This window comes from Balaenoptera ricei, chromosome 4, assembly GCF_028023285.1.
Source record: "Balaenoptera ricei isolate mBalRic1 chromosome 4, mBalRic1.hap2, whole genome shotgun sequence".
Taxonomy (NCBI): Eukaryota; Metazoa; Chordata; class Mammalia; order Artiodactyla; family Balaenopteridae; genus Balaenoptera; species Balaenoptera ricei.
In genome coordinates, this window is record NC_082642.1 from 2,830,735 (window position 1) to 2,855,794 (window position 25,060).

At 36.4% G+C, this 25,060-nt stretch overlaps 1 protein-coding gene across 1 annotated transcript in view; it reads right to left on the reverse strand.

The window, feature by feature from the left end:
* Positions 1 to 25,060, reverse strand: part of GMPS (guanine monophosphate synthase) — an 89,789-nt gene that overhangs the window by 25,340 nt on the left and 39,389 nt on the right. Inside the window, exons 4-7 of the mRNA XM_059920071.1 lie at positions 18,987 to 19,084; positions 16,190 to 16,293; positions 4,919 to 5,112; positions 4,352 to 4,517 (exon numbers count right to left, since the gene is read on the reverse strand). Of these exons, the coding sequence (XP_059776054.1) occupies positions 4,352 to 4,517; positions 4,919 to 5,112; positions 16,190 to 16,293; positions 18,987 to 19,084 (562 nt within the window). The remainder of the gene's footprint in view (positions 1 to 4,351; positions 4,518 to 4,918; positions 5,113 to 16,189; positions 16,294 to 18,986; positions 19,085 to 25,060) is intronic.

The window sequence follows — 25,060 nt, forward strand, 5'->3', positions numbered from 1 at the left end:
TCCTTCCTCTCAAGTTTTTTGGAAGAGTCTGAGAAGGATGGGTGTTAGCTCTTCTCTAAATGCTTGAGAGAATTCACCTGTGAAGCCAACTGGTCCTGGACTTTTCTTTGCAGGAAGATTTTTAATCACAGTTTCAATTTCATTACTTGTGATTGGATTGTTCACATTTTCTATTTCTTCCTGGTTCAGTCTTGGAAGGTTATACCTTTCTAAGAAGTTGTCCATTTCTTCCAGGTTGTCCATTTTATTGGCACAGAGTTGCTTGTAGCAGTGTCTTAGGATGCTTTGTATTTCTGCGGTGTCTGTTGTAACATTACCTTTTTCATTGCTAATTTTATTGATTTGAGTCCTCTCCCTCTTTTTCTTGATGAGTCTGGCTAAAGGCTGATCAATTTTGTTTATCTTCTCAAAGAACCAGCTTTTAGTTTTATTGATCTTTGTTAGCATTCCCCCTTTTTTATTTCATTTATTTCTGATCTGAAAATGATTTCTTTCCTTCTACTAACTGGGTTTTGTTTGTTCTTCTTTCTCTAGTTCCTTTAGGTGTAAGGTTAGATTGTTTATTTGAGATTTTTCTTGTTTCCTGAGATAGGATTGTATTGCTATAAACTTCCCTCTTAGAACTGCTTTCGCTGCATCCCATAGGTTTTGGATTGTCGTGTTTTTGTTGGTATTTGTCTCTAGGTATTTTCTGATTTCCTCTTTGATTTCTTCAGTGATGTCTTGGTTATTTAGTAACTTATTGTTTAGCCTCCATGTGTTTGTGTTTTTTAACATTTTTTTCCCTGTAATTGACTTCTATTCTCATAGCACTGTGGTAGGAAAAGATGCTTGATATGATTTCAATTTTCTTAAATTTACCAAGGCTTGATTTGTGACCCAAGATGTGATCTAACCTGGAGAATGTTCTGTGTGCACTTGAGAAGAAAGTGTAATCTGCTGTTTTTGGATGGAATGTCCTATAAATATCACTTAACTCGTTTAAAGCTTGTTTCCTTATTAACTTTCTGTCTGGATGATCTGTCCATTGGTGTAATGAGGTGTTAAAGTCTCCCACTATTACTGTGTTACTGTCGATTTCCTCTTTTACAGCTGTTAGCATTTGCCTTATGTATTGAGGTGCTCCTATGCTGGGTGAATATATATTTATAATTGTTATATCCTCTTGGATTGATCCCTTGATCATTATATGGTGAACTTCCTTGTCTCTTGCAACATTCTTTATTTTACAGTCTATTTTATCTGATATGAGTATTGCTATCCAGCTTTCCTTTGGTTTCCATTTACATGGAGTATCTTTTTCCATCCCCTCACTTTCAATCTGTTTGTGTCCGTAGGTCTGAAGTGGGTCTCTTGTAGACAGCATATATATGGGTCTTGCTTTTGCGTCCATTCATCGAGCCTGTGTCTTTTGGTTGGAGCATTTAATCCATTCACGTTTAAGGTAATTATCAATATGTATGTTCCTATTAACATTTTCTTAATTGTTTTGGGTTTGTTTTTGTAGGTCCTTTTCTTCTCTTATGTTTCCCACTTAGAGAAGTTCCTTTAGCATTTGTTGTAGAGCTGGTTTGGTGGTGCTGAATTCTCTTAGCTTTTGCTTGTCTGTAAAGCTTTTGATTTCTCTGTCGAATGTGAATGAGGTCCTTGCTGGCTAGAGTAATCTTGATTGTAGGTTCTTCCCTTTCATCACTTTAAATATATCCTGCCACTCCCTTCTGGCTTGTAGAGTTTCTGCTGAGAAATCAGCTGTTAACCTTATGGGAGTTCCCTTGTTCTTTGTCATTTTTCCCTTGTTGCTTTTAATAATATTTCTGTCTTTAATTTTTGTCAATTTGCTTACTATGTGTCTCGGCGTGTTTCTCCTTGGGTTTATCCTTCCTGGGACTCTCTGCGCTTCCTGGACTTGGGTGGCATTTTCCTATCCCATGTTAGGGAAATTTTTGATTATAATCTCTTCAAATATTTTCTCGGGTCCTTTATCTCTCTGTTCTCCTTCTGGGACCCCTATAATGTGAATGTTGGTGCATTTAATGTTGTCCCAGATGTCTCTTAGGCTGTCTTCATTTCTTTCCATTCTTTTTTCTTTATTCGGTTCCACGGCAGTGAATTCCACCATTCTGTCTTCCAGGTCACTTATCTGTTCTTCAGACTCAGTTATTCTGCTATTGTTTCCTTCTAGTGTATTTTTCATTTCAGTTATTGTATTGTTTATCTGTTCGTTCTTCAATTCTTCTAGGTGTTTGTTCTTTAATTCTTCTAGGTCTTAGTTAAACATTTCTTGGATCTTCTCGACCTTTGCCTCCATTCTTTTTCCGAGGTCCTGGATCATCTTCACTATCGTTATTCTGAATTCTTTTTTTGGAAGGTTCCCTATCTTCACTTCATTTAATTGTTTTTCTGGGGTTTTATCTTGTTCCTTCATCTGGTACATAATTCTCTACCTTTTCATTTTGTCTGTCTTTCTGTGAAGGTGGGTTTTGTTCAACAGGTTGCAGGATTGTAGTTCTTCTACCTTCTGCTGTCTCTCCAAACCCCACACTCCAGAGGCCCCCCTTTGGCCGTGCTGCCTCTCCCCTTCCGCAGAGGTCCTAAGCAGAGTCCCTGCCCCATTCTTGAATATCGCCCTGCCTAGGCCCTGCCCCGAAGGTCTTTTCTGGCTGCATGTGTCCTGAGCCTAGGCCCCGCCTCCCACTCAAACGTCACCCCTGACTGTCCTTTTAAAGAGCAAAGAATTAAAAAAAACTAGGATCTTTATTTGGTAGTAAGGCTGAACAATTGGTGGGCTTCACTATAAGATGCCAAGGCGCCTGGCTACTTCACTGGAGGACATCAGTCAATTTGTAGGTCTTTCTCTTAAGCTGGTCAATTACCCAGAGAAGACACCTCCGATTTCCTGCTTATCAGCATTGTGATAGTTTGAATAGAGGAAGTGGCAAGGGGGAGGGAGATACAATTCAGTACATAAGATTTTTACTTAATCTTACTTCCACCCTCAGCTATGCCTGGTATTGATATGCCCAAGACCAAAATCTCTCTTGTTTTGCCTAGAGTCTCTAGAGAATAAATCCACAGTCTTCTGATGAGGAGGGATAGCAGCAGTGTGTTCCTGTTTTAAGGAAAAAGGATCTGCTTCTCAGATTTTTAACCAATCCATTTTAGGCTAACCCAGTGAACCAGGCCCCATAGGGGAGCCAATGTTTCCAACTCCTGAGCCTACACATAAGTCTTCTGTTTTGTTGCCTTCCTTCCCTCACCCCACACTCCAAGGTTTTGGAGTCCTCTATTCTACTATGTCAGTTAACAAGGACAGATGCAGATTTCTGTGGGGCTGAAACTTAAACAATTTGGATGCCCCCTTCAAGAAAAAGAATAACAAATCAGGCATTTTCTAAATCACAAGTTAATACTAGCACGGCTAACATAAACTATCAACTATACACAGAAACACTGCAAATCACAAATATAGCACCAAAGCCGGACTAAATGTATCCCCAACTCAATGTTTTCTTAGAGCAATCCCAAAATGCCTGCAGCCACTACAAAACCACCCAAAAGAGAGCAAGTTAGAGTGGAAAGAAAAAGTAATCTAACTTAACTGCAAATTATTAAAATATCTTACTTGCAAATTGCATAAAAATTGTAACTATGAGAAGACGCTACTAGGGTTCTTCCCCAGATTTTGGAAAAGGCTTGGCTAGTGAGCAGTCCTGAAATTTAAGCTTCATTAGCTTAACAAAATCTGCATAATCCATCTGCTTTTCACTTTCCAACATTTTGTTGAAACCATCAGACTGCTATTACCTCCTCCCTATTCCTCATCTTTCTGGCATTATACATGTTTTATGACTGTACTGTTATTTTAGTGACGTTTCCAAAGGAGAAAGAAATAGACTCATCTTTACTTCGTGTTTAACTACAACTCTTCATTTTATACTCAACCTTTTGGCATCAATTCCAGTTAAATCAATAATATGTAGTTTATATCATTAAACTACTGACTTAATTTCACTATAGCTATTGCTTACATCTTGTTTTTTTAAAGTATAAAAGATATCCACAAACGTAAAAGCAGTTAAGGCCTAAGAAGATGAACAAAAAGAACAAAATAGTAGCTGGAAAATGGTAACTTACTGATGTATATATAACATTAGGAGTAATCAAGTTTCCAAATTTATACTGTGACCCCTCTTGAACCAAAAGTAATTACAAGGTAAAAATAAAAAACATTTTCAACCATCAGCTTAGTGGGAAAACTGTACTTGGTTAAGGCAATGTGCTCACTTAATCATACGTTAGACTTGATTAAACAAGTTCTGACACGTAAATTAACTTTTCTGGAGTTCAATACCTTTGACTTGAATTCCAAGCTTTTTGAGGGCCTCTTCAACAGACTGACTTTCTCGTTTTCTCATAAAGCCATTATCAATGTGCACAGCAATGACTTGCTCTTGGTTCAAAGCACGATTCAACAAAGCTGTACAAACTGTTGAGTCTACTCCACCACTGAGCAAAACCTACAGGGTGAAATGAAAAGTCAAACTGAGTAGAATAAGGAAAAAGAAGATAAAAGTTATCAGCTTAAATTACTACCTAAAAACACTGTTTGGGGAATGCCCTGCGGTCCAGTGGTAAGGACTCCATGCTCACTGCCAAGGACCCAGGTTCAATCCCTGGTCGGGGAACTAAAATCCCACAAGCTGTGCAGCACAGCCAAAAAAACAAAACAAAACAAAAACAAAAACAACCACTGTCTTTACGAAAGGTATGTATGGTAACTGAAAGAGCACTCTGAAACAGTGCAACTCAAAAGCACATGATCACCCAGTCAAAATTTAAGGGCTATGCTGAGTAAGCCAACTCTGAGTTCTAATATCACTGACATAAATTTATAGACTTTCAGATGTAAATTGCTTACCAAAACTTTTGATGTGCCGACTCTCTCTCTGATCTCTCGAATGCACTCAAGTTCTCTGTTCTGCACAGTGAAGGTCCCACTGCACCCAGCTATGTCGAAGAGGAAATTTTTCAGTATTACTTTCCCATTTTCTGTAAGGCCAACTTCAGGGTGGAACTGGACTCCATATAATTTTTTAGATTCATTTGCTATACCTTTATAGAGAAAATAATCATAAATTAAAAATTTTTCCTATTGAAAAGACTCAACCAGAACCCACAGTAATTCCTCACAACTTCTTCCTCCATAAATGTGGAAACTGATACAAATTAGTGGATTTTTAGCTATGGGGAAAAAAAATACAAATAAAAACTACATTGCCATGGTGCAGCTTTATAAAGGTCTTTCCTTATACAGCAATTAATGAACTACATGACCTTGAAATAAGTCCTACAGAGATAATTCTCAGTACCTTCACTTCTCTACCTAGGTCACTGCAATTGTCTTGTCTATTTAATGCAGTGATAACTCAATTTTAGATCTCGGTCCCATATGCCTTCACATGCAATGTGCAGGTACCAATTTTCTATATTAGAATATCCTCATACATTAAACCTATCAGAATATTCTAAGTGTTTCTTTCTTGGGTGCTATTAACCAAATATAACTTCATTGACTTGATTAATGTGTTTCTGACACTTTATCATCTATAAAGCAGCAGATGTTAGGTTAGATGTTTTACATAGACATGTACTTCCCCATATCTATGGCTCTGAGATATTATTCCAGGGTTTCAACATCTGACAATCAGTGTGATATAATATATCACACTGACAAAATGAAAGATAAAAATATGGTCATCTCAATAGATACAGAAAAAGCAATAGATAAAATTCAACATCATACGTGATAAAAACTCTCAATAAACTGGGTAGAGAAGGAACGTACCTCAACATAATAAAGGCCATATACAACAAGTCCACAATTAACATGCTCAGTGGTGAAAAGCTTTTCTTCTAAGATCAGGAACAAAACAAGAATTCAACAAAGTATTGGACGTCCTAGCCAGACCAGTCAGGCCAGAAAAAAGAAATAAAATCATCCATATTGAAAACGAAAGAGTAAAACTGCCTCTATTTGCAGATGCCACAACACTGTCTCTAGGAAGCCCTAGAGATTCTACCAAAATGCTGTTAGAACTAATAAATTATTTCAGCAAGCTTGCAGAAAAGAAAATCAACCTACAGAAATCAATTGTGTGTGTACCAACAACAAACTATCAGCAGCAGAAATTAAGAAAACATTGCCATCAACAAAATCAAAAAGAATAAAACACTTAGGAATAAATTTAACCAAAAAGGTGAAAGATCTGTACACTGAACATTGTAAGACCTTGATGAAAGAAACTGAGGAAGGAAAAAATAAAAAGATATTCCATGTTCATGGATTAGAAGAATTACTACTACTAAAATGTCAATTCTCACCAAAGTAATCTACAGACTGAATTCAATCTCTATCAAAAGTGGCAAAGTAGAAAAGTGGTGACCTAGGAACTGGGGGATGAGGGGAATAGGGAGAGGTTGGTTAAAGGGTACAAATTCTTGGGTTTAAGATGAATAAGGTCTGAGGATCTAATGTATAATATGGTGACTACAGCTGATAGCAAATTTCAGTGATCCAAGACAGTGTTAAGAGAGTAGAAATTAAATGTTCTCACCAAAAAAAAGTAAATACATTTGACCCTTGAACAATGCAAGGCTTAGGGTTACCTACCCTTTGTGCAGTCAAAAATCTGCATATAACTTTACAGTCAGCCCTCTGGATCTGCAATTCCACATCCACAGTTTCAACCCACCACAGATCACATAATACTGAAGGACACATTTAGAGAAAAAAATCCACGTATAAGTTGACCCACACAGTTCAAAACCGTGTTTTTCAAGGATCAACTGTATGTGAGGTGATGGATGGGTTAATTAACTCAGTGGGGAAAAATCCTTTCACAATGTATATCAAATCATCACATTGTACCCTTTAAATATTTTACAATTTTGTCAATTATACCTCAATAAAGCTGGAAAAGTTAAATTTTAAAAACAGTTGGGAGAAAAAAACCCACCAACCTAAAATTCTGTGCCCTGAGAAATTACACTTCAAAAATGCAGGAAAAATAAAAAACTTTCTCAAACGAACAAAAATTGAGGCCGTTTGTTGCCAGGAGACTACCTTGAAAGAAATATTAAAAGAAGTTCTTTAGGAAGATTGGTTCAAGATGGCGGAGTAGAAGGACGTGCACTCACTCCCTCTTGCAAGAGCACTGGAATCACAGCTAACTGCTGAACAATAATTGACAGGAAGACACTGGAACTCATCAAAAAAGATACCCCACATCCAAAGACAAAGGAGAAGCCACAATGAGACAGTAGGAGGGGCATAATCACAATAAAAGCAAATCCGATAACTGCAGGGTGGGTGACTCACAAACTGGAGAACAATTATACCACAGAAGTCCACCCACTGGAGTGAAGGTACTGAGCCACACATCAGGCTTCCCAACCTGGGGGTCCGGCAACAGGAGGAGGAATTCCTAGAGAATCAGACTTTGAAGGCTAGCGTGATTTGACTGCAGGACTTCGACAGGACTGGGGGAAACAAGAGACTCCACTCTTGTAGGGCACACACTAAGTAGTGTGTGTGTCGGGATCCGGGGAAGGAGGAGTGACCCATAGGAGACTAAACCAGACCTACCTACTAGTGTTGGAGGGTCTCCTGCAGAGGTGGGGGGTGGCTGTGTCTCACCATAGGGACAAGGACACTGACAACAGAAGTTCTGGGAAGTACTCCTTGGCTTGAGCCCTCCCAGAGTCTGCCATTAGCCCCACTGAAGAGCTGGGTGGGCTCCAGTGCTGGGTACCTCAGGCCAAAAAACCAACAGGAGGGAACCCAGACCCACTCATCAACAGACAAGAAGATTAACGTTTTACTGAGCTCTGCCAGGCAGAGCAACACAGAGCTCTACCCAACACCAGTCTGTCCCATCAGGAAGCTTGCACAAGACACTTAGATAGCCTCATCCACCAGAGGGCAGACAGCAGAAGCAAGAAGAACTACAATTCTGCAGCCTCTGGAAGGAAAACCACATTCACAGAAAGACAGACAAGATGAAAAGGCAGAGGACTTTGTACCAGATGAAGGAACAACATAAAACCACAGAAAAATAACTAGATGCAGACAGGCAACCTTCCAAAAAAAGAATTCAGAATAATGATAGTGAAGATGATCCAGGACTTCGGAAAAAGAATGGAGGCAAAGATTGAGAAGATGCAAGAAATGTATAACAAAGACCTAGAAGAATTAAAGAACAAACACCTAGAAGAATAAAAGAACAAAGAAAGAGAGATGAAGAATACAACAACGGAAATGAAAAATACACTAGAAGGAAACAACAGCAGAATAACAGAGGCTGAAGAACAGATAAGTGACCTGGAAGAGAGAATGGTGGAATTGACTGCCGCAGAACAGAATAATAAAAAAAGAATGAAAGGAAATGAAGACAGCCTAAGAGACCTCTGGGACAACATTAAACACAACAACATTCGCATTACAGGGGTCCCAGAAGGAGAACAAAGAGAGAAAGGACCCGAGAAAATATTTGAAGTGATTATAGTTGAAAGCTTCCCTAACATGGGAAAGGATATAGCCATCCAAATCCAGGAAGAGCAGAGAGTCCCAGGCAGGATAAACCCAAGGAGAAACACGCCTAGACACATAATCAATTTGACAAAAATTAAAGACAAGGAAAAATTATTGAAAGCAACAAGGGAAAAACGACAAAGAACATACAAGGGAACTCCCATAAGGTTAACAGCTGATTTCTCAGCAGAAACTCTACAAGCCAGAAGGGAGTGGCATGATATACTTAAAGTGATGAAAGGGAAGAACCTACAACCAAGATTACTCTAGCCAGCAAGGATCTCATTCAGATTTGACAGAGAAATCAAAAGCTTTACAGACAAGCAAAAGCTAAGAGAATTCAGCATCACCAAACCAGCTCTACAACAAATGCTAAAGGAACTTCTCTAAGTGGGAAACATAAGAGAAGAAAAGGACCTACAAAAACAAACCCAAAACAATTAAGAAAATGTTAATAGGAACATACATATCGATAATTACCTTAAATGTGAATGGATTAAATGCTCCAACCAAAAGACACAGGCTCAATGAATGGATACAAGAGCAAGACCCATATATATACTCTCTACAAGAGACTCACATCAGACCTACAGACGCAAACAGACTGAAAGTGAGGAGATGGAAAAAGATATTCCATGCAAATGGAAATCAAAAGAAAGCAGGAGTAGCAATACTCGTATCACATAAAATAGACTTTAAAATAAAGAATGTTACAAGAGACAAGGAAGGATGATCAAGGGGGGATCAATCCAAGAAGAAAATATAACAATTATAAATATATATGCACCCAACACAGGCACACCCCAATATGTAAGGTAACTGCTAACAGCTATAAAAGAAGAAATCAACAGTAACACAATAATAGTGGGGGACTTTAACACCTTACTTACACCAATGGACATATCATCCAGACAGAAAATTAATAAGGAAACACAAGCTTTAAATGACACAATAGACGAGATAGAGTTAATTGATATTTATAGGACATTCCATCCAAAAACAGCAGATTACACTTTCTTCTCATTTGCACACGGAACATTCTCCAGGATAGATCACATCTTGGGTCACAAATCAAGCCTCAGTAAATTTAAGAAAATTGAAATCATATCAACATCTTTTCCAACCACAAAGCTATGAGAGTAGAAATGAATTACAGGGAAAAAAAAAACATAAAAAACACAAACACATGGAGGCTAAACAATAAGTTACTAAATAACCAAGAGATCACTTAAGAAATCAAAGAGGAAATCAAAAAATACCTAGAGACAAGTGACAACGAAAACACGATGATCCAAAACCTATGGGATGCAGCAAAAGCAGTGCTAAGAGGGAAATTTATAGCAATACATACCTACCTCAAGAAACAAGAAAAATCTCAAATAAACAATCTAACCTTACACCTAAAGGAACTAGAGAAAGAAGAACAAACAAAACCCAAAGTTAGTAAAAGGAAAGAAATCATAAAGATCAGAGCAGAAATAAATGAAATAGAAACAGAAAACAATAGCAAGATCAATAAAACTAAAAGCTGGTTCTTTAAGAAGATAAACAAAATTGATAAAACATTGGCCAGACTCATCAACAGGGAGAGGACTCAAATCAATAAAATTATAAATGAAAAAGGAGAAGTTACAACAGACAACGCAGAAATACGAAGCATCCTAAGAGACTACTACAAGCAATTCCATGCCAATAAAATGGACAACCTGGAAGAAATGGACAAATTCTTAGAAAGATATAACCTTCCAAGACTGAACCAGGAAGAAATAGAAAATATGAACAGACCAATCACAAGTAATGAAATTGAAACTGTGATTAAACATCTTCCAGCAAAGAAAAGTCCAGGACCAGATGGCTTCACAGGTGAACCCTATGAAACATTTAGAGAAGAGCTAACACCCATCCTTCTCAAACGCTTCCAAAAAATTGCAGAGGAAGGAAAACTCCCAAACTCATTCTATGAGGCCACCATCACCCTGATACCAAAATCAGAAAAAGATACTAGCAAAAAAAAAAATTACAGACCAATATCACTGATGAATATACATGCAAAAATCCTCAACAAAATACTAGCAAACAGAATCCAGCAACACATTAAAAGGATCATACACCACGATCAAGTGGGATTTATCCCAGGGATGCAAGGATTCTTCAATATATGCAAATCAATCAATGTGATACACCATATTAACAAATTGAAGAATAAAAACCATATGATCATTTCAATAGACGCAGAAAAAGCTTTTGACAAAATTCAACACCCATAATAAAAACTCTCCAGAAAGTAGGCATAGAGGGAACCTACCTGAACATAATAAAAGCCATATATGACAAACCCACAGCAAACATCATTCTCAATGGTGAAAAACTGAAAGCATTTCCTCTAAGATCAGGAACAAGACAAGGATATCCACTCTCGCCACTATTATTCAACATAGTTTTGGAAGTCCTAGCCACGGCAATCAGAGAAGAAAAAGAAATAAAAGGAATACAAATTGGAAAAGAAGAAGTAAAACTGTCACTGTTTGCAGATGACATACTATACATAGAGAATCCTAAAGATGCCAGCAGATAACTACTAGAGCTAATGAATGAAACTGGTACAGTTGCAGGATGCAAAATTAATGCACAGAAATTCCTTGCATTCCTATAAACTAACAACAAAAGATCAGAAAGGAAATTAAAGAAACAATCCCATTCACCACTGCAACAAATAGAATAAAATACCTAGGAATAAACCTGCCTAAGGAGTTAAAAGACCTGTACTCTGAAAACTATAAGACACTGATGAAAGAAATCAAAGATGACACAAACAGATGCAGAGATATACCATGTTCTTGGATTGAAAGAATCAATATTGTGAAAAGGACTGTACTACCCAAGGCAATCTATAGGTTCAATGCAATCCCTATCAAATTACCAGTGGCATTTTTTTTACAGAACTAGAACAAAAAAAACTTAAAATTCAGAGACACAAAAGACCCCAAATAGCCAAAGCAGTTTTGCGGGAAAAAAACGGAGCTGGAGGAATCAGACTCCCTGACTTCAGACTATACTACAAAGCTACAGTAATCAAGACAATATGGTACTGGCACAAAAACAGAAATAAAGATCAATGGAACAGGATAGAAAACCCAGAGATAAACCCACGCATATATGGTCACCTTATCTTTGATAAAGGAGGCAAGAATATACAGTGGAGAAAAGACAGCCTCTTCAATAAATGGTGCTGGGAAAACAGGACAGCTACATGTAAAAGAATGAAATTAGAACACTCCATAACTCTGTACACAAAAATAAACTCAAAATGGATTAGAGGCCTAAATGTAAGGCCAGACACTATAATACTCTTAGAGGAAAACATAAGAAGAACACTTTTTGACATAAATCACAGCAACCTCTTTTTTGACCCACCTCCTAGAGTAATGGAAATAAAAACAAAAATAAACAAACGGGACCTAATGAAACTTAAAAGCTTTTGCACAACAAAGGAAACTATAAACAAGACAAAAAGGCAATCTTCAGAATGGGAGAAAATATTTGCAAACGAATCAATGGACAAAGGATTAATCTCCAAAATATATAAACAGCTCATGCACCTCAACAGTAAAAAAAACAAACAATCCAATCAAAAAAAGGGCAGAAGACCTAAATAGACATTTCTCCAAAGAAGACATACAGATGGCCAAGAGGCTCATGAAAAGCTGCTCAACACCACTAATTATTAGAGAAATGCAAATCAAAACTACAATGAGGTATCACCTCACACCAGTTAGAATGGGCATCATCAGAAAATGTACCAACAAATGCTGGAGAGGGTGTGGAGAAAAGGGATCCGTCTTGCACTGTTGGTGGGAATGTAAACTGATACAGCCACTACGGAGAACAGTATGGAGGTTCCTTAAAAACTAAAAATAGAACTGCCGTATGACCCAGCAATCCCACTACTGGCCACATACCCAGAGAAAACCGTAATTCAAAAAGACACATGCACCTCAATGTTCACTGCAGCACTATTTACAATAGCCAGGTCATGGAAGCAACCTAAATACCTATCGACAGACAAATGGATAAAGAAGATGTGGTACATATATATACAATGGAATATTACTCAGCCATAATAAGGAACGAAATTGGGTCATTTGTAGAGATGTAGATGGATGTAGAGACTGTCATACAGAGTGAAGTAAGTCAGAAAGAGAAAAACAAGTATCGTATAATAATGCATATATGTGGAACCTAGAAAAATGGTACAGAGGAATCGGTTTGCAGGGCAGCAATAGAGGCACAGATGTAGAGAACCAACGTATTGACACCACGGGGGGAAAGTGGTGGGGGGGGGGAGATGAATAGGGAGATTGGGATTGACATGTATACACTAATATGTATAAAATAGATAACTAATAAGAACCTGCTGTATAAAAAAGATAAATAAAATAAAATTCAAAAATTAAAAAAAAAGTTCTTTAGAGAGAAGGAAAATGATAAAGATCAGAAACTTGGATCTACATAAAAAAGAGCACCAGAGAAGGAATAAATAAAGGTAAAATTAAAACTTTCTTCTTCCTAATTGATCTAATAGATAACTTTATTCAGAATAATAGCAACAGTGATACAATTATGTATGCTTATAGATAGATATGCTTATTCATGCTTACTTGTTAAGTGAAATGAATTGACAGCAATGTACAAGGGATGAGAGAAAAGAATTAGGTTTATTTTGTTATTATAAGGTACACTACTTGTGAAGTGGTACAGTGTTATTTCAAAGAGAATTTGGGTTAGTTGTAAATGTATATTGTAAAATCTAGGGCAACTTTTTCTAAAAAAAGTAAAAAAAGAAATAGAACTGATATGCAGAAAAGAGAAAATGAGATCACATAAAATGCTCAATTAAAATCACAAAAGGGAGAAAAAGAATAGAAGACAAAAATACGAGCAAAGAACAAGGACAACAAATAGAAAACAGTAACAGATATAGTAGATATTAATCCAACACTATCAATAATCACTTTAAACTCCAATAGTCTAAATGCATCAATTAAAAGACAGAGGTTGTCATAGTGGATCAAGAAGAAAACCTAACTATATATGTTGTCTACAAGAAATCCACTTTAACTATAAAGACACAGATCAAAAGTAAATGGATAGAGAATGATATATCATGATAACACTAATTGTAAGATAGCATGGGTAAATACATTAATGTCAAACAGAGAAGACTTCAGCCAAGAAAAGTTATCAGGGATAAAGAGGGGCATATATATAATGATAAAGAGGTTCATTCCTAAAGAAGACATAATAATCCTTAATGCATGTGCACCTAACAGGAAAGCATCAAAATAGATGAGGCAAAAACTGATATAATTATAGGGAGAAATACATGAATCAACTACTGCAGTTAAGATACTTCAACATCCTTCTGTCAGAAATAGAGCCAATTACTGTAATCCATCACATCAATAGGCTAAAGAAGAAAAATTATATGATCATATCAATAGATGCAGAAAAAGCATATGAAATAGAGCCAAACACCCACTCATGATTAAAACTCTCAGGAGACTAGAAATAGAGGGGGACATCAATTTGATAAAGACTATCTTCTACAGCCTACAGCTAATATCATACCTAACCATGAGAAACTCAAAACTTTCCCACTAAGATCAGGAACAAAGTAAGGATGTTCCCTCTCACCATTGCTTTTCAACATCATAATAAAAGTCCTAGCTAATGCCATAGGACAAGAAAAGGAAATAGAACTAATAAATGATTACAACAAAGTTGCTGGATACAAGGTTAACACACAAGAGTTCATTGCTTTCCCATATACCAGCAATGAACAAGTGGAATTTAAATTAAAAATACAATTAACATTAGCACGCCCCCCCCAAATGAAATACTTTGGTATAAATCTAACAAAATATGTATAAGATCTACATGAGAACCCAATCACTCCTAAGCACTTCTACCTCTACCACCCGGTTCCTTACGCAGTCTCCTTTCCTGATTACTATGATAGATTTCTAGCTGGTCTCTGCTTCTACATTTAATGGTCTCTTTTCTCCTCACTGTAGCCAGGGTAATCCTGAAATCAGATTGTGTCTCTCTCTCCTTTGTTCAAAACTCCACCTCACTATGAGTAAAGCCAACATTTTCACAATGGCCTCAAAGGTCCTGGTGTTCTGGTTCCCAACAACCTCTCTGACCTCATCTTCTACCACACACTCCATGCTTACTCTGCTGTAACCATGTGGCTTCCTTGCTGTTCCTTAAACAAGGTCCCATCCCAGGAACTCTGTACTGCTATTTACTCTTTCCCCAAATACCCAAAAGGGTCAGCACTTACTTCCTCCATGTCTAATATCATCTAATAGGAACACCATCTCCATCTCTGAATAACCCATCTAAAACAGTAACAGTCCTAACCACACATTCCACAACACTCTTCTCTTCTATTTATTTTTTCAGTGCATTTAAACGGGTCCAACACCCGACTTACTTTGTATTTATCTGTGTTCTGTCTGTCCCACACCTCCCCCATCTCTGCCCTCACCAACTATAACATTAAACAGAGGTTTTGTCCATTTTGTTCACTGGCACCTAGAACTGTGCCTGGCACATGTGGGTACTCAGATATTTGTTGAATGAATTAAAATACATAAGCTCATCTACCACTATTGATCTTGTATACGAAATAAAAACCTGTCAATATAAAAACCATTCCTGATAATTCCTATGCTAATACATTAATCTGTTAAGTAACTGCAGGTAGAATACTCAATTCAATTTATCCATTACAAATTTTTTTCAACTTTTTAGGTGTAGCATATCAAACAAGAACTTTATTGATAACCCCACTTTTTTCTTTTGCAGATATCCAGGATTACCAGTGATTATTTACATTACAATTATTCAAGTAAGCAAGTAAAAAAAAAAAAAAAACACAAACTGCCAGAAATTAACTCCTCTTCCTCAAAAAAAACAGAGAACAAAAAATGGTTTAGAGCATGCACTGGCAAACTTCCTACAAAGGGTTAGATAGTATAAACTTTAAGCTTGGTGGGACACATACATATAGTCCCTGTTGTTTATTATAACCCTTTAATAATGTAAAAATCATTCTTAGTTCCTAAACATACAAAAACAGGCTACAGGCTGGATTTGACCCACAGGTAATAGTCTGCCAACCCTGGTTCAGAGAAATGCCCTGAATGCTTAGTCTGGTGTTTTATAGCATCCAAGATACATGCCTATATATACCTAAGAAAAGCATAAAAAAAGGACAATTATGAATACAGCATGCTGGACAGGTAAATAGTTCTCAGATTTTTCCTGAGTTGTAATAGCTGTATTTTATGTCTGAAAAACATATTAGAATAAATATTTTTAAAAGTATTTCAGAGCAAACTAGTAAGTGACTTCTAGATAATCCTTCTACTATTAAATACCCTTCATAAATTAATGGTTGACCCTACGACATTTACAATATCTTTAAAAAAATAAGAAACATCAAAAACAGTACCTCATACAGAAACATATGCTTATAGGCTTCTCAGATAAATTTTTTACAATGAAATCTGCAAGTTTTAGAATTTTTACCTGCCACAATATTCCCAGAACGTGCCACAACCTTGAATACATCGGCTACTTTGTCTACACTATCTCCATGGGTAAGCAAAACAATTTCTTCCTTCTGAAGGCCCCTAATAAAAAAATAAAACAATAGACAAATAGCTTAATTATTAGACATGATTAATGGATTCTTTTTCTTTATTTTTTTCTAGCTTTATTGAGATATAATAACATATATAACATTATGTAAGTTTAAGGTGTACAATGGGATGATTTCATATACATATATATTGTGAAATGATTACTATAGTAAAAGTTAGTTAACATATCCACCACCTCACACAGTTACCATTTTTTGTGTGTGGTGAGAGCATTTAAGATCCACTCTCTTAGCGACTTTCAAATATACAATACGGTGTTGTTAACTGTAGTCATCATGCTGTACATAAGATTCCTAGAACTTATTCATCTTATAATTGGTAGTTTTTTGCTTTAGAAATACTAGCTTCTTCTGTGTGTAAATCAAGAAAAGAGAGAAAGTATGTAACAGTGCAACACTGCTAGAATTTATTCTGTCCATTATAAAGCAAATAACAATAATAAATTTCAAAAAAAAAAAAAGACAATCCATAAAAATTGAAAACTGAAACAATATATAAAGTTGTTATTTTTTTAAACTTTTTATTTTATGTTGGAGTATAGTTGATTAACAATGTTGAGTTAGTTTCAGGTGTACAACAAAGTGATTCAGTTATACATATACATGTACCTATTCTTTTTCAAATTCTTTTCCCAATTAGGTTGTTACATAATATTGAGCAGAGTTCCCTGTGCTATGCAGTAGGTCCTTGTTGGTTATCCATTTTAAATACAGCAGCGTGTACATGTCAGTCCCACACTCCCTGACTCTCCCCACCCCCAGCCCGTCCCCCCCCCCGCCCCGTAACTGTAAGTTCATTCTCTAAGTCTGTGAGTAAAAAATAAATAAATAAAGTTGGTAATATAACACCCCCCCAGCACACACACACAATTTCAAGAGGCTATAAGATAATAATTTCAAAATTATATCTCTATTGGAATTTATCTTAAGGACAGAAGCAATTAATGGCATGGATTAAAACAGATGTAAGTAACATTTATCAAATGCAATTGTGTGGACTTTCTTTGGACCCTGATGCAAACAAATCAACCATAAAAAGATATTTTTTACATTATGAAAAAATCTGAACAAGGACTTGGTATTAAATAATATTAAGAAATAAAAAATTTTAAATAAAGCAAGAAGATAAAGTACTTTAAAAGCAAAAGGATGTTTTGCAGTTGTTATTATTGTCATCACTATTACTTAGGATTAGTGTAGGTTGTAACTGAGTACCAGGATTTTAGAACTATAAAGACAGAAAAACTTTAAATGTTAACCAGATCTTTACATTTAAAGCCTCCTGTAGTATCACCTTCTACCAGCAAGATTCCTGAAGTAGTTCTCAAGAGTAGTCACTTGAGATACAGATCAATGTAAGCAACACCTCTCCATTATGAAGTAGAACAGGCACTGGATTTCAAAAATGTATTTTGGCAATGAGCAGCTTCAGTTTATAAAATTATTTTGAGCAACTCCGGCTTTTTTTATTAATATCCCTTTGAAAACAAGACTCTTTGAATACAGATATACTTATTTTTGTTCTTTCTAGTATTAAAGAAAAGCCAGCCACAGCCAGTTCTGTATACAAACTGGGAAATCTCCATTTCAGATAAAAGTTCTTAACTTGAATTTTAAAATTTCTGATATGTCCAATTTAGAGAACACTATTCATTAAGAATTAATTTAGGCACAACTCAATGGAGGCTGTAAGAATATGTTAATAAACAAAACAAATCTATAAAAATAATTAACACAGTTATAAGAAATGATAATAAAAATAACATGTGCACATTAATTGACATCAGCCAGTGTTCTACAGATTGAATGCAGTTAGGGAGAAATGTGATTTTTAAATAAAAATGAAATTTAGTTCAAAAAAAAGTGAGTAACTCTATCAATAGTCCACCTAAATGGGCTATATCCAAAACATGGGAAAACCCCAAAAAAGAAAGCAAGTGACTAAAACTTAAGTTTTCTGGTCTTTCAGGAAGCTAAATGAAAACTCAGCTATTTTTTTTAGTAAGGCAGAAGATAAATGATTCTAGAAAGCCAATGAACAGCTCATTCACCAATCTTCAAACACATTAGAGCTACTGTACCTAATCTATTATCACCTAGCAATAAAATCAATTAATACATTCACTGTATTAAAGACAGTACACCAAGTATAGTTATGCTCAGATACAGTAGAGAAAGTGAGGAAGAGGGAAATAAAACACATATTTAGTAATGAGTCCAGCAATGGGTAGCTTGCTAAGTACCCAGAGCAAGAACATGGTAGAGGAAGAGGTAGTATACAAATGCAGGACAGTTTAAGACGTTATCCATTTGCCACATCTGTCATACTAATGTTTAGAATCACACTCTACTAAAAGAGTGAAAAGGGAAAACTACAAATGTCGGCATCACAATATGCTGTTCCAAAGAGGGGTTCAAGACTGCACAGGTGCTTTTAAATTATGTCATTAAGTGCTTTTCTTATCCCTAATTAGCATCACTGCGATCTGCTGCTGTCTTGACACTCAATTGGAAGACAAATATGACAATTAACACCTTTGGCCACTACTGTGGCCTTAATTTTGTCTCAGAATTACAGAATCTCCAATTTTGAAGAATAACATACCCAGCTGTAAGTTAGTTAATCTACTAACATTCTTATTGATCTAAAAATATCTTTAATACCTGAATAACGAGCATGTGTTATCCACACTAATACTGAAGACTCCATCTTCTCTAACACTTTTTTTGTGCACAGTACCTCCAAATACCTTATTCATCATCTGTTCAAAGAGAAAATAAATTGATGTTAATATAAATCAAAAGAAAATTACTCAATTTCTTACATTAATAATTTACGTTTCTTATTTTTAGGATAGCTGTTATGTTTGTGCCCAAAAAATAAAGGAAGTCTGATAACTGTAGATAACTTGGTGTTATTATATATAATAATAAAGTTCTTAAAAGGCATAGTTATAAAACAAAACTAGATTAATAAATATTAACCTCAGGTCAAATTCCTAAACACTGGCAAATTTTCCATTTAGTGTACTTTTAATTCATCTGTTAAAAACAGGGATTTCTTTAACACTTACATCTATTTAATTTTAAAGAATTTTAAAAGGCACTTTGAGCTTAGAAAGTACCTAGTTGGTATTAAAACCAGGCAGATATAAATTCCTCCAAACTGTTTAATCTTTGGCCCCAAAGGAATAGTCTAAAAGTCTGTAGAAGGCTGTGCTGTGGAGATGGGATAAGCAATAAAATCTGGTCTTTCAATTAAATTTATTTGTTCAAATCCCATACACCTACAGACTTTTATTTTAAGTGGTCTCTACATTCTGACCCTTCCTGTGTCAATCTTCTTATTTATCACTTACATATGTCCAAACACCCCCAACACCAAACAGATACACACAAGATTTTTAGGAACATTAAATCTGCATCAATAAAATCATTACAACCCATCTTGGTATGTCTGTTCCACAACAGGTGTCATAAGATATCTGCCACAACAATATGTGATGCAGATTGACCCAGCCCCCAACAGGAAAGCAGGCAGAGGGCTAAATAAATGTTCATTCTTGTGATGCACAATGGCATATTCTTCAAAACCATCAGCAAATGCTGCCCCCTACATTCTCCTCTCAGACATTCACAATTAACCTTCCTGCAATAAAGGTTTGGGTTAAGTCCAGCAATTAAAAAAAACCCTGCTGACCCTTGTTTAACCCAGTATTTCCCAAACTAAAGACTCGTAAGTAAAACACTTTCTGCAGCACCTTAACCAACACAGTTTAGGAAACACTGCTGCAGTCTAATCAGTCCCCTTGCCTCCAGTCTTGCTTATCTTTCAGCCTATATTCAGAGATCTACGAATGTCAGCTACTAAAATATAAATATGATTGTGTTAGTCCATTATTAAATTCTTAATGGCTCTCTATCATCTACATCTGGGTTGGTAAATTTTTCCTGTAAAGGGCCAAAGAGTAAGTATTTTAGCCTTTGTAGGCCCTACTGTCTCTGGAGCAACTGTTCAACTCTTGTCGTCGTTAACACAAAAGCATCCACAGACAATACTTACAGGACTGGATGTGGCGGTGTTCCAATAAACTTTATTTATGAGCACTGAAATTTGAATTTCACTTAATTTTCACATGTCACAAAATGTAATTTTTTTTTAAATGGTTTTCAACTCCAATCATAAAAACCATTTTAAAATCATAAAAACCATTCTTAGCTTGCAGGTCATACAAAAACAGGCAGTGGGCCAGCTTTGGCAGCAGGCTGTAGTTTGCTGGCCCCTTGTCTACAGGATAAAGTCCAAGTCCCTTATATGGAACATAGACTTTTCAATACATTGCCCCCATCTAATTTCACCTCTCATCTTCCCAGTCATTCTCTTCAGGTCTCTTCACAGTCCCAGGGGCCTAACAAAGTATGTGGCCCAGAGTAGTCAGTCATTCAAATTTGCTGAATGAAAAATGGATGTTTTCCTCTACACCACTCAATGAACCCTGTGCACCTCTGCCTCCTCTAATTTGCAGTTCTTAATTAGAAGACAGCTGAATGATCAAGATAACCAAAGCTGTTGGAACTCTACACAATTTAAAAGTCCACAAAATCTAAATTAAAGGCTTTTACAAAGCCAAAGGCTTGAAGTAAAATTTAAAGCTATCTCATCTGTTCAGAAGGCTTTCATGCTTATTCTTGGTTCCTGACTATGTACGCTACTTAAGGGTGAAAATACAAGGAGTTGAAAGACCAGCTAAGTGTGTGTGTGGGAGGAGGGAATAACTTTATGTAGAGCAAAACACTTTACTTTGTTAAAATTTTGTTTTAATATTCTATTTTGACTTAAGGAAATGGTTTTCAGTATGGATTCCTGATAACCTCGAGGTCCTTATTAATGCCTCAAAAAAAACCCCTGTAAGTCTACTAGGTCTACCACTCTAATTGGGTCAGCTTCCCTCTTATCTGTCTTATATGTCAAGGTTTTAAAATAAATCTTAGATTTGGGAGGGGGAAATGGAAGGAAATTCCACCAATAAAAACAATTTGACAAAACCTGTGGGAGTGTATAAAGAAGCCAAATGCTTGTAATAAAGATGTTTCTTTAAAAAAAAATGAAATTATAGTGAAGAGAGAAGTCACAATCTAGAAAGTATATGCAATATATATGATTAGCAGAAGTTTAGTATCCAGCATATATAAAAACAATCTAAAAAATTCAACAGAAAAATGTGCAAAAATCACAAATAAGCTTTTACAGCAAAGCAGACACTAATGACTAATGGCAAATAAACACATGAATCTCAAAATAAGGAAAATGACCATTAAGACTACAACATGATGTCATTTAACACCTCTTCAGCTAGGCAAATTCAGGGAAAAAAAAAAAAAAAGCTAACCTTGTCAAGGCCTGGCAGGGATATAGAGCAGAAGGAATTTTTATATACTTATATGCTGCTCTGGGAATGTACTTTGGGGGCAAATATCATTTCCTAGTGAAGCTGAGACTCGGTATTTCAATGAATGATTAGCCTAGAGAAAAGTCTGTGTATGTACAATACCAGATGAAGAGTCCAGAAATATTCATGGCAGTATCTGTAATAGCAAAAACCTGGGAAAAGACCAGCAATACTAACAGTGGAATGTATAATTAATTTGTGCTACATTCAAACAATAAACTCAGTAGTGAAGGGCTTCCCTGGTGGCGCAGTGGTTGAGAATCTGCCTGCCAATGCAGGGGACACGGGTTCGAGCCCTGGTCTGGGAAGATCTCACATGCCGCGGAGCAACTGGGCCCGTGAGCCACTGGGCCCGTGAGCCACAATTGCTGAGCCTGCACATCTGGAGCCTGTGCTCCGCAACAAGAGAGGCCGCGATAGTGAGAGGCCCCCGCACTGTGATGAAGAGTGGCCCCCGCTTGCTGCAACTACAGAAAGCCCTAGCACAGAAACGAAGACCCAACACAGCCATAAATAAATAAATAAATTAATTAAAAAAAAAAAAAAACCTCAGTAGTGAAAATAAAATTAATTAATCTCAAAACCAAAAATGAAAATACACGAAGTATGATTTCACTTATATTAAGGTCAACAGGCAAAACTAAGTAAAATATTATTTAGAAATACAATATGTATAAAGCTACAAAGAAAAGAAAGGGAATGAATAACATTTCAGGAAAGTGTTACCTCTTGCAGGAAGAGAGAAGAATGTAGAATGGAAAAAAGCATAAAGAGTTTTAAAAGTTCTACTAATGTTCTATTTCTTATGCTGAGTGGGGCATAAATGGTAATAGAGGTAATGGGAGCAAGGAGCAGGACAGACTTTTTTCTTCCAAAGCAAAGAACTACCAGGAAGCAATCAGAAAGACTCTTGACAAGAGTTAATGGCAAAAGATGGTACAGAAGACATTGAAATAACTAAAATTTCAGGATGCCATGGAGGGGGCAAAGGTATATACCAGAGTGAGACCTTTGGTGCTAAAATTACTCAACTAAGAGTCACTAAGAAGTGGTAGTCCTTTACAAACAGCATATTAGCTACATGGTATTATTTATTTATTTATCAATATTTTATATAAAGACAATTTCTGCCCAAAGGACCAAGATCAGCCTATTCCCTTATACTACTATGAAAGTACAGATGACAAAGGCAAAATTTTTTATGCATTTAACATAAGCAGGCCGGGCTCTGGCTACCATAGACCCCTACTGAATGACAGAAAAATGTGGTCTTACAATTATAAGGGGGTACTGACATAATGGACAGTCAGCTGCTATCATTTAAATTAAGGGAGCATTTTCCAGACCTATTTCCCTCTAAGTGGGTGCCAAAAAAATATCTTGTGAGACTCTTCCTTACAAAATGTTATAATGCCTCTCAATACACTAAAAACCATTTAATTACAGGTTGTGCTGGACTTCCCTGGCTGTCCAGTGGTTAAGACTCTACACTTCCAAGGCAAGAGGGGCAGGTTCGATCCCTGGTCGGGGAACTAAGATCCTACATGCTGTGTGGTATGGCCAAAAATTTCTTTTTTTTAAATTGTAATTATTAGTTGTGCTTTATGATTAATATTGACTACTCAGGCAAGGAAGATCAATAAATTATGTAAATACATTACATCATGGGGCAAAGACATATTTAAAAAAAAAGTCAGCCAATTTCCAATGTTAAATCTGATCAGGAAACAGGCCCTTATGAGAAAACATATTAGAATACTAGGTGGGAAAATCTAAAAATAAGCTATTATCCAAGTCAAATTTATAATCACCAGTTGACTTTTCGGAGCATATTACAGGGGAAAAAGAACCTTTTACTATAAAATTCTTGTTGCCTAGATAAGAAAATATCCATTATTACAGATTTTGTATTTTATATATTTATAGTCAGCATTTCCTCTAAATCAGTGGAAAACCATAACAATCAATTAACAAGAAGCAAAATCTGGTAAAGCTGTTTTGCAGACCAGTGCTTTCTAATAGTCTGCCCTTGTATCAAGAGTAGGAATAATAAAAATATTCACATTCTTATGTGAACATTGATTTATGTTTCCTTCCTTTACTGAAAGCTCCAGAGACAGCTATTAGAAAATATATTGGTCTGTTCACTTTCTAACTTTTGAATAGCTTCCCTTTGTGCATTATTCATATCAATACACAAGTTTCAACCAGGTTGTTTAAAAAAAGACAATTCACTGTTCTGCTCACTACTAAAATGAGGAGGATCCCAAAATGGCACCAACACTGGTGTCCTCATGGTAGAATAAGCTCCCCAAAATAGCTGCCTCCAGTGTCTATGTCCCCAGGGTGAGCTCCAATTGCCTCCTGCCTCTCCAGGAGACTCTCCAAGATCAGCAGGTGGGTCTGACCTAGGCTCCTTTTAAATTACTGCTTCTGCCCTGAGTCTTGGAGCGTGTGAGATTTTGTGTGCGCCCTTTAAGAGTGGAATCTGTATTTCCCACAACCCTCTGTCTCTCCCAAAAGTAAGCCCCACTGGCCTTCAAAGCCAAATGTTCTGGGGGTTCATTTTCCTGGTGCAGGACCCGTGGGCTCTGACTTTGGGGGAAACCTCTGCAATTGTAATTATTCTCCCATTTGTGGGTCACCCGTGCAGGGCTGTGTTTTGACTGTAACTCTGACCCTCCTACCCATCTCATTGTGGTTCCTTCTTTATATCTTTAGCTGTAGAAGACCTCTTCGGCTAGATTCTCATCAATAGTTGCTCTGTAAATAGTAATTTTGGTGTGCCCATGAGAGGAGGTGAACTCAGGGTTTTCCTATTCCACCATCTTGGCCGCTCCCCTACATATATTTAATTAACATTACAGTGAAGACACCTGGCAGACACCATCTTAACAAAATAATCAAAATGAACATCACTTATCATGATATTAATTGACATCATGTGCCTCCTAATGAGATGCTCTGAGAAGAGCACAGCATTACTTCTGTGGTATTCCTGCCAAAAATACATAACCTGAATCTAACAATGAGTAAACATCAAACAAACCAAGATTGAGGACTACTCTACAAGGTAACTGGAATGTACTTTTTTCTTAATTGCCAAGGCCATGAAAGAGAAGGAAAGATTGAGGAATGATTCCAAACTAAAGTAATGTAAAGCGACATGACAACCTCCTACAACACATGGTCCTAGACTGGATTCATGAATTGTAAGAGACATTAACGAGACCAACAGTGAAATGTGAATGGACTCTGTGGATCAGATGCTAACATTGAGTCAATGTT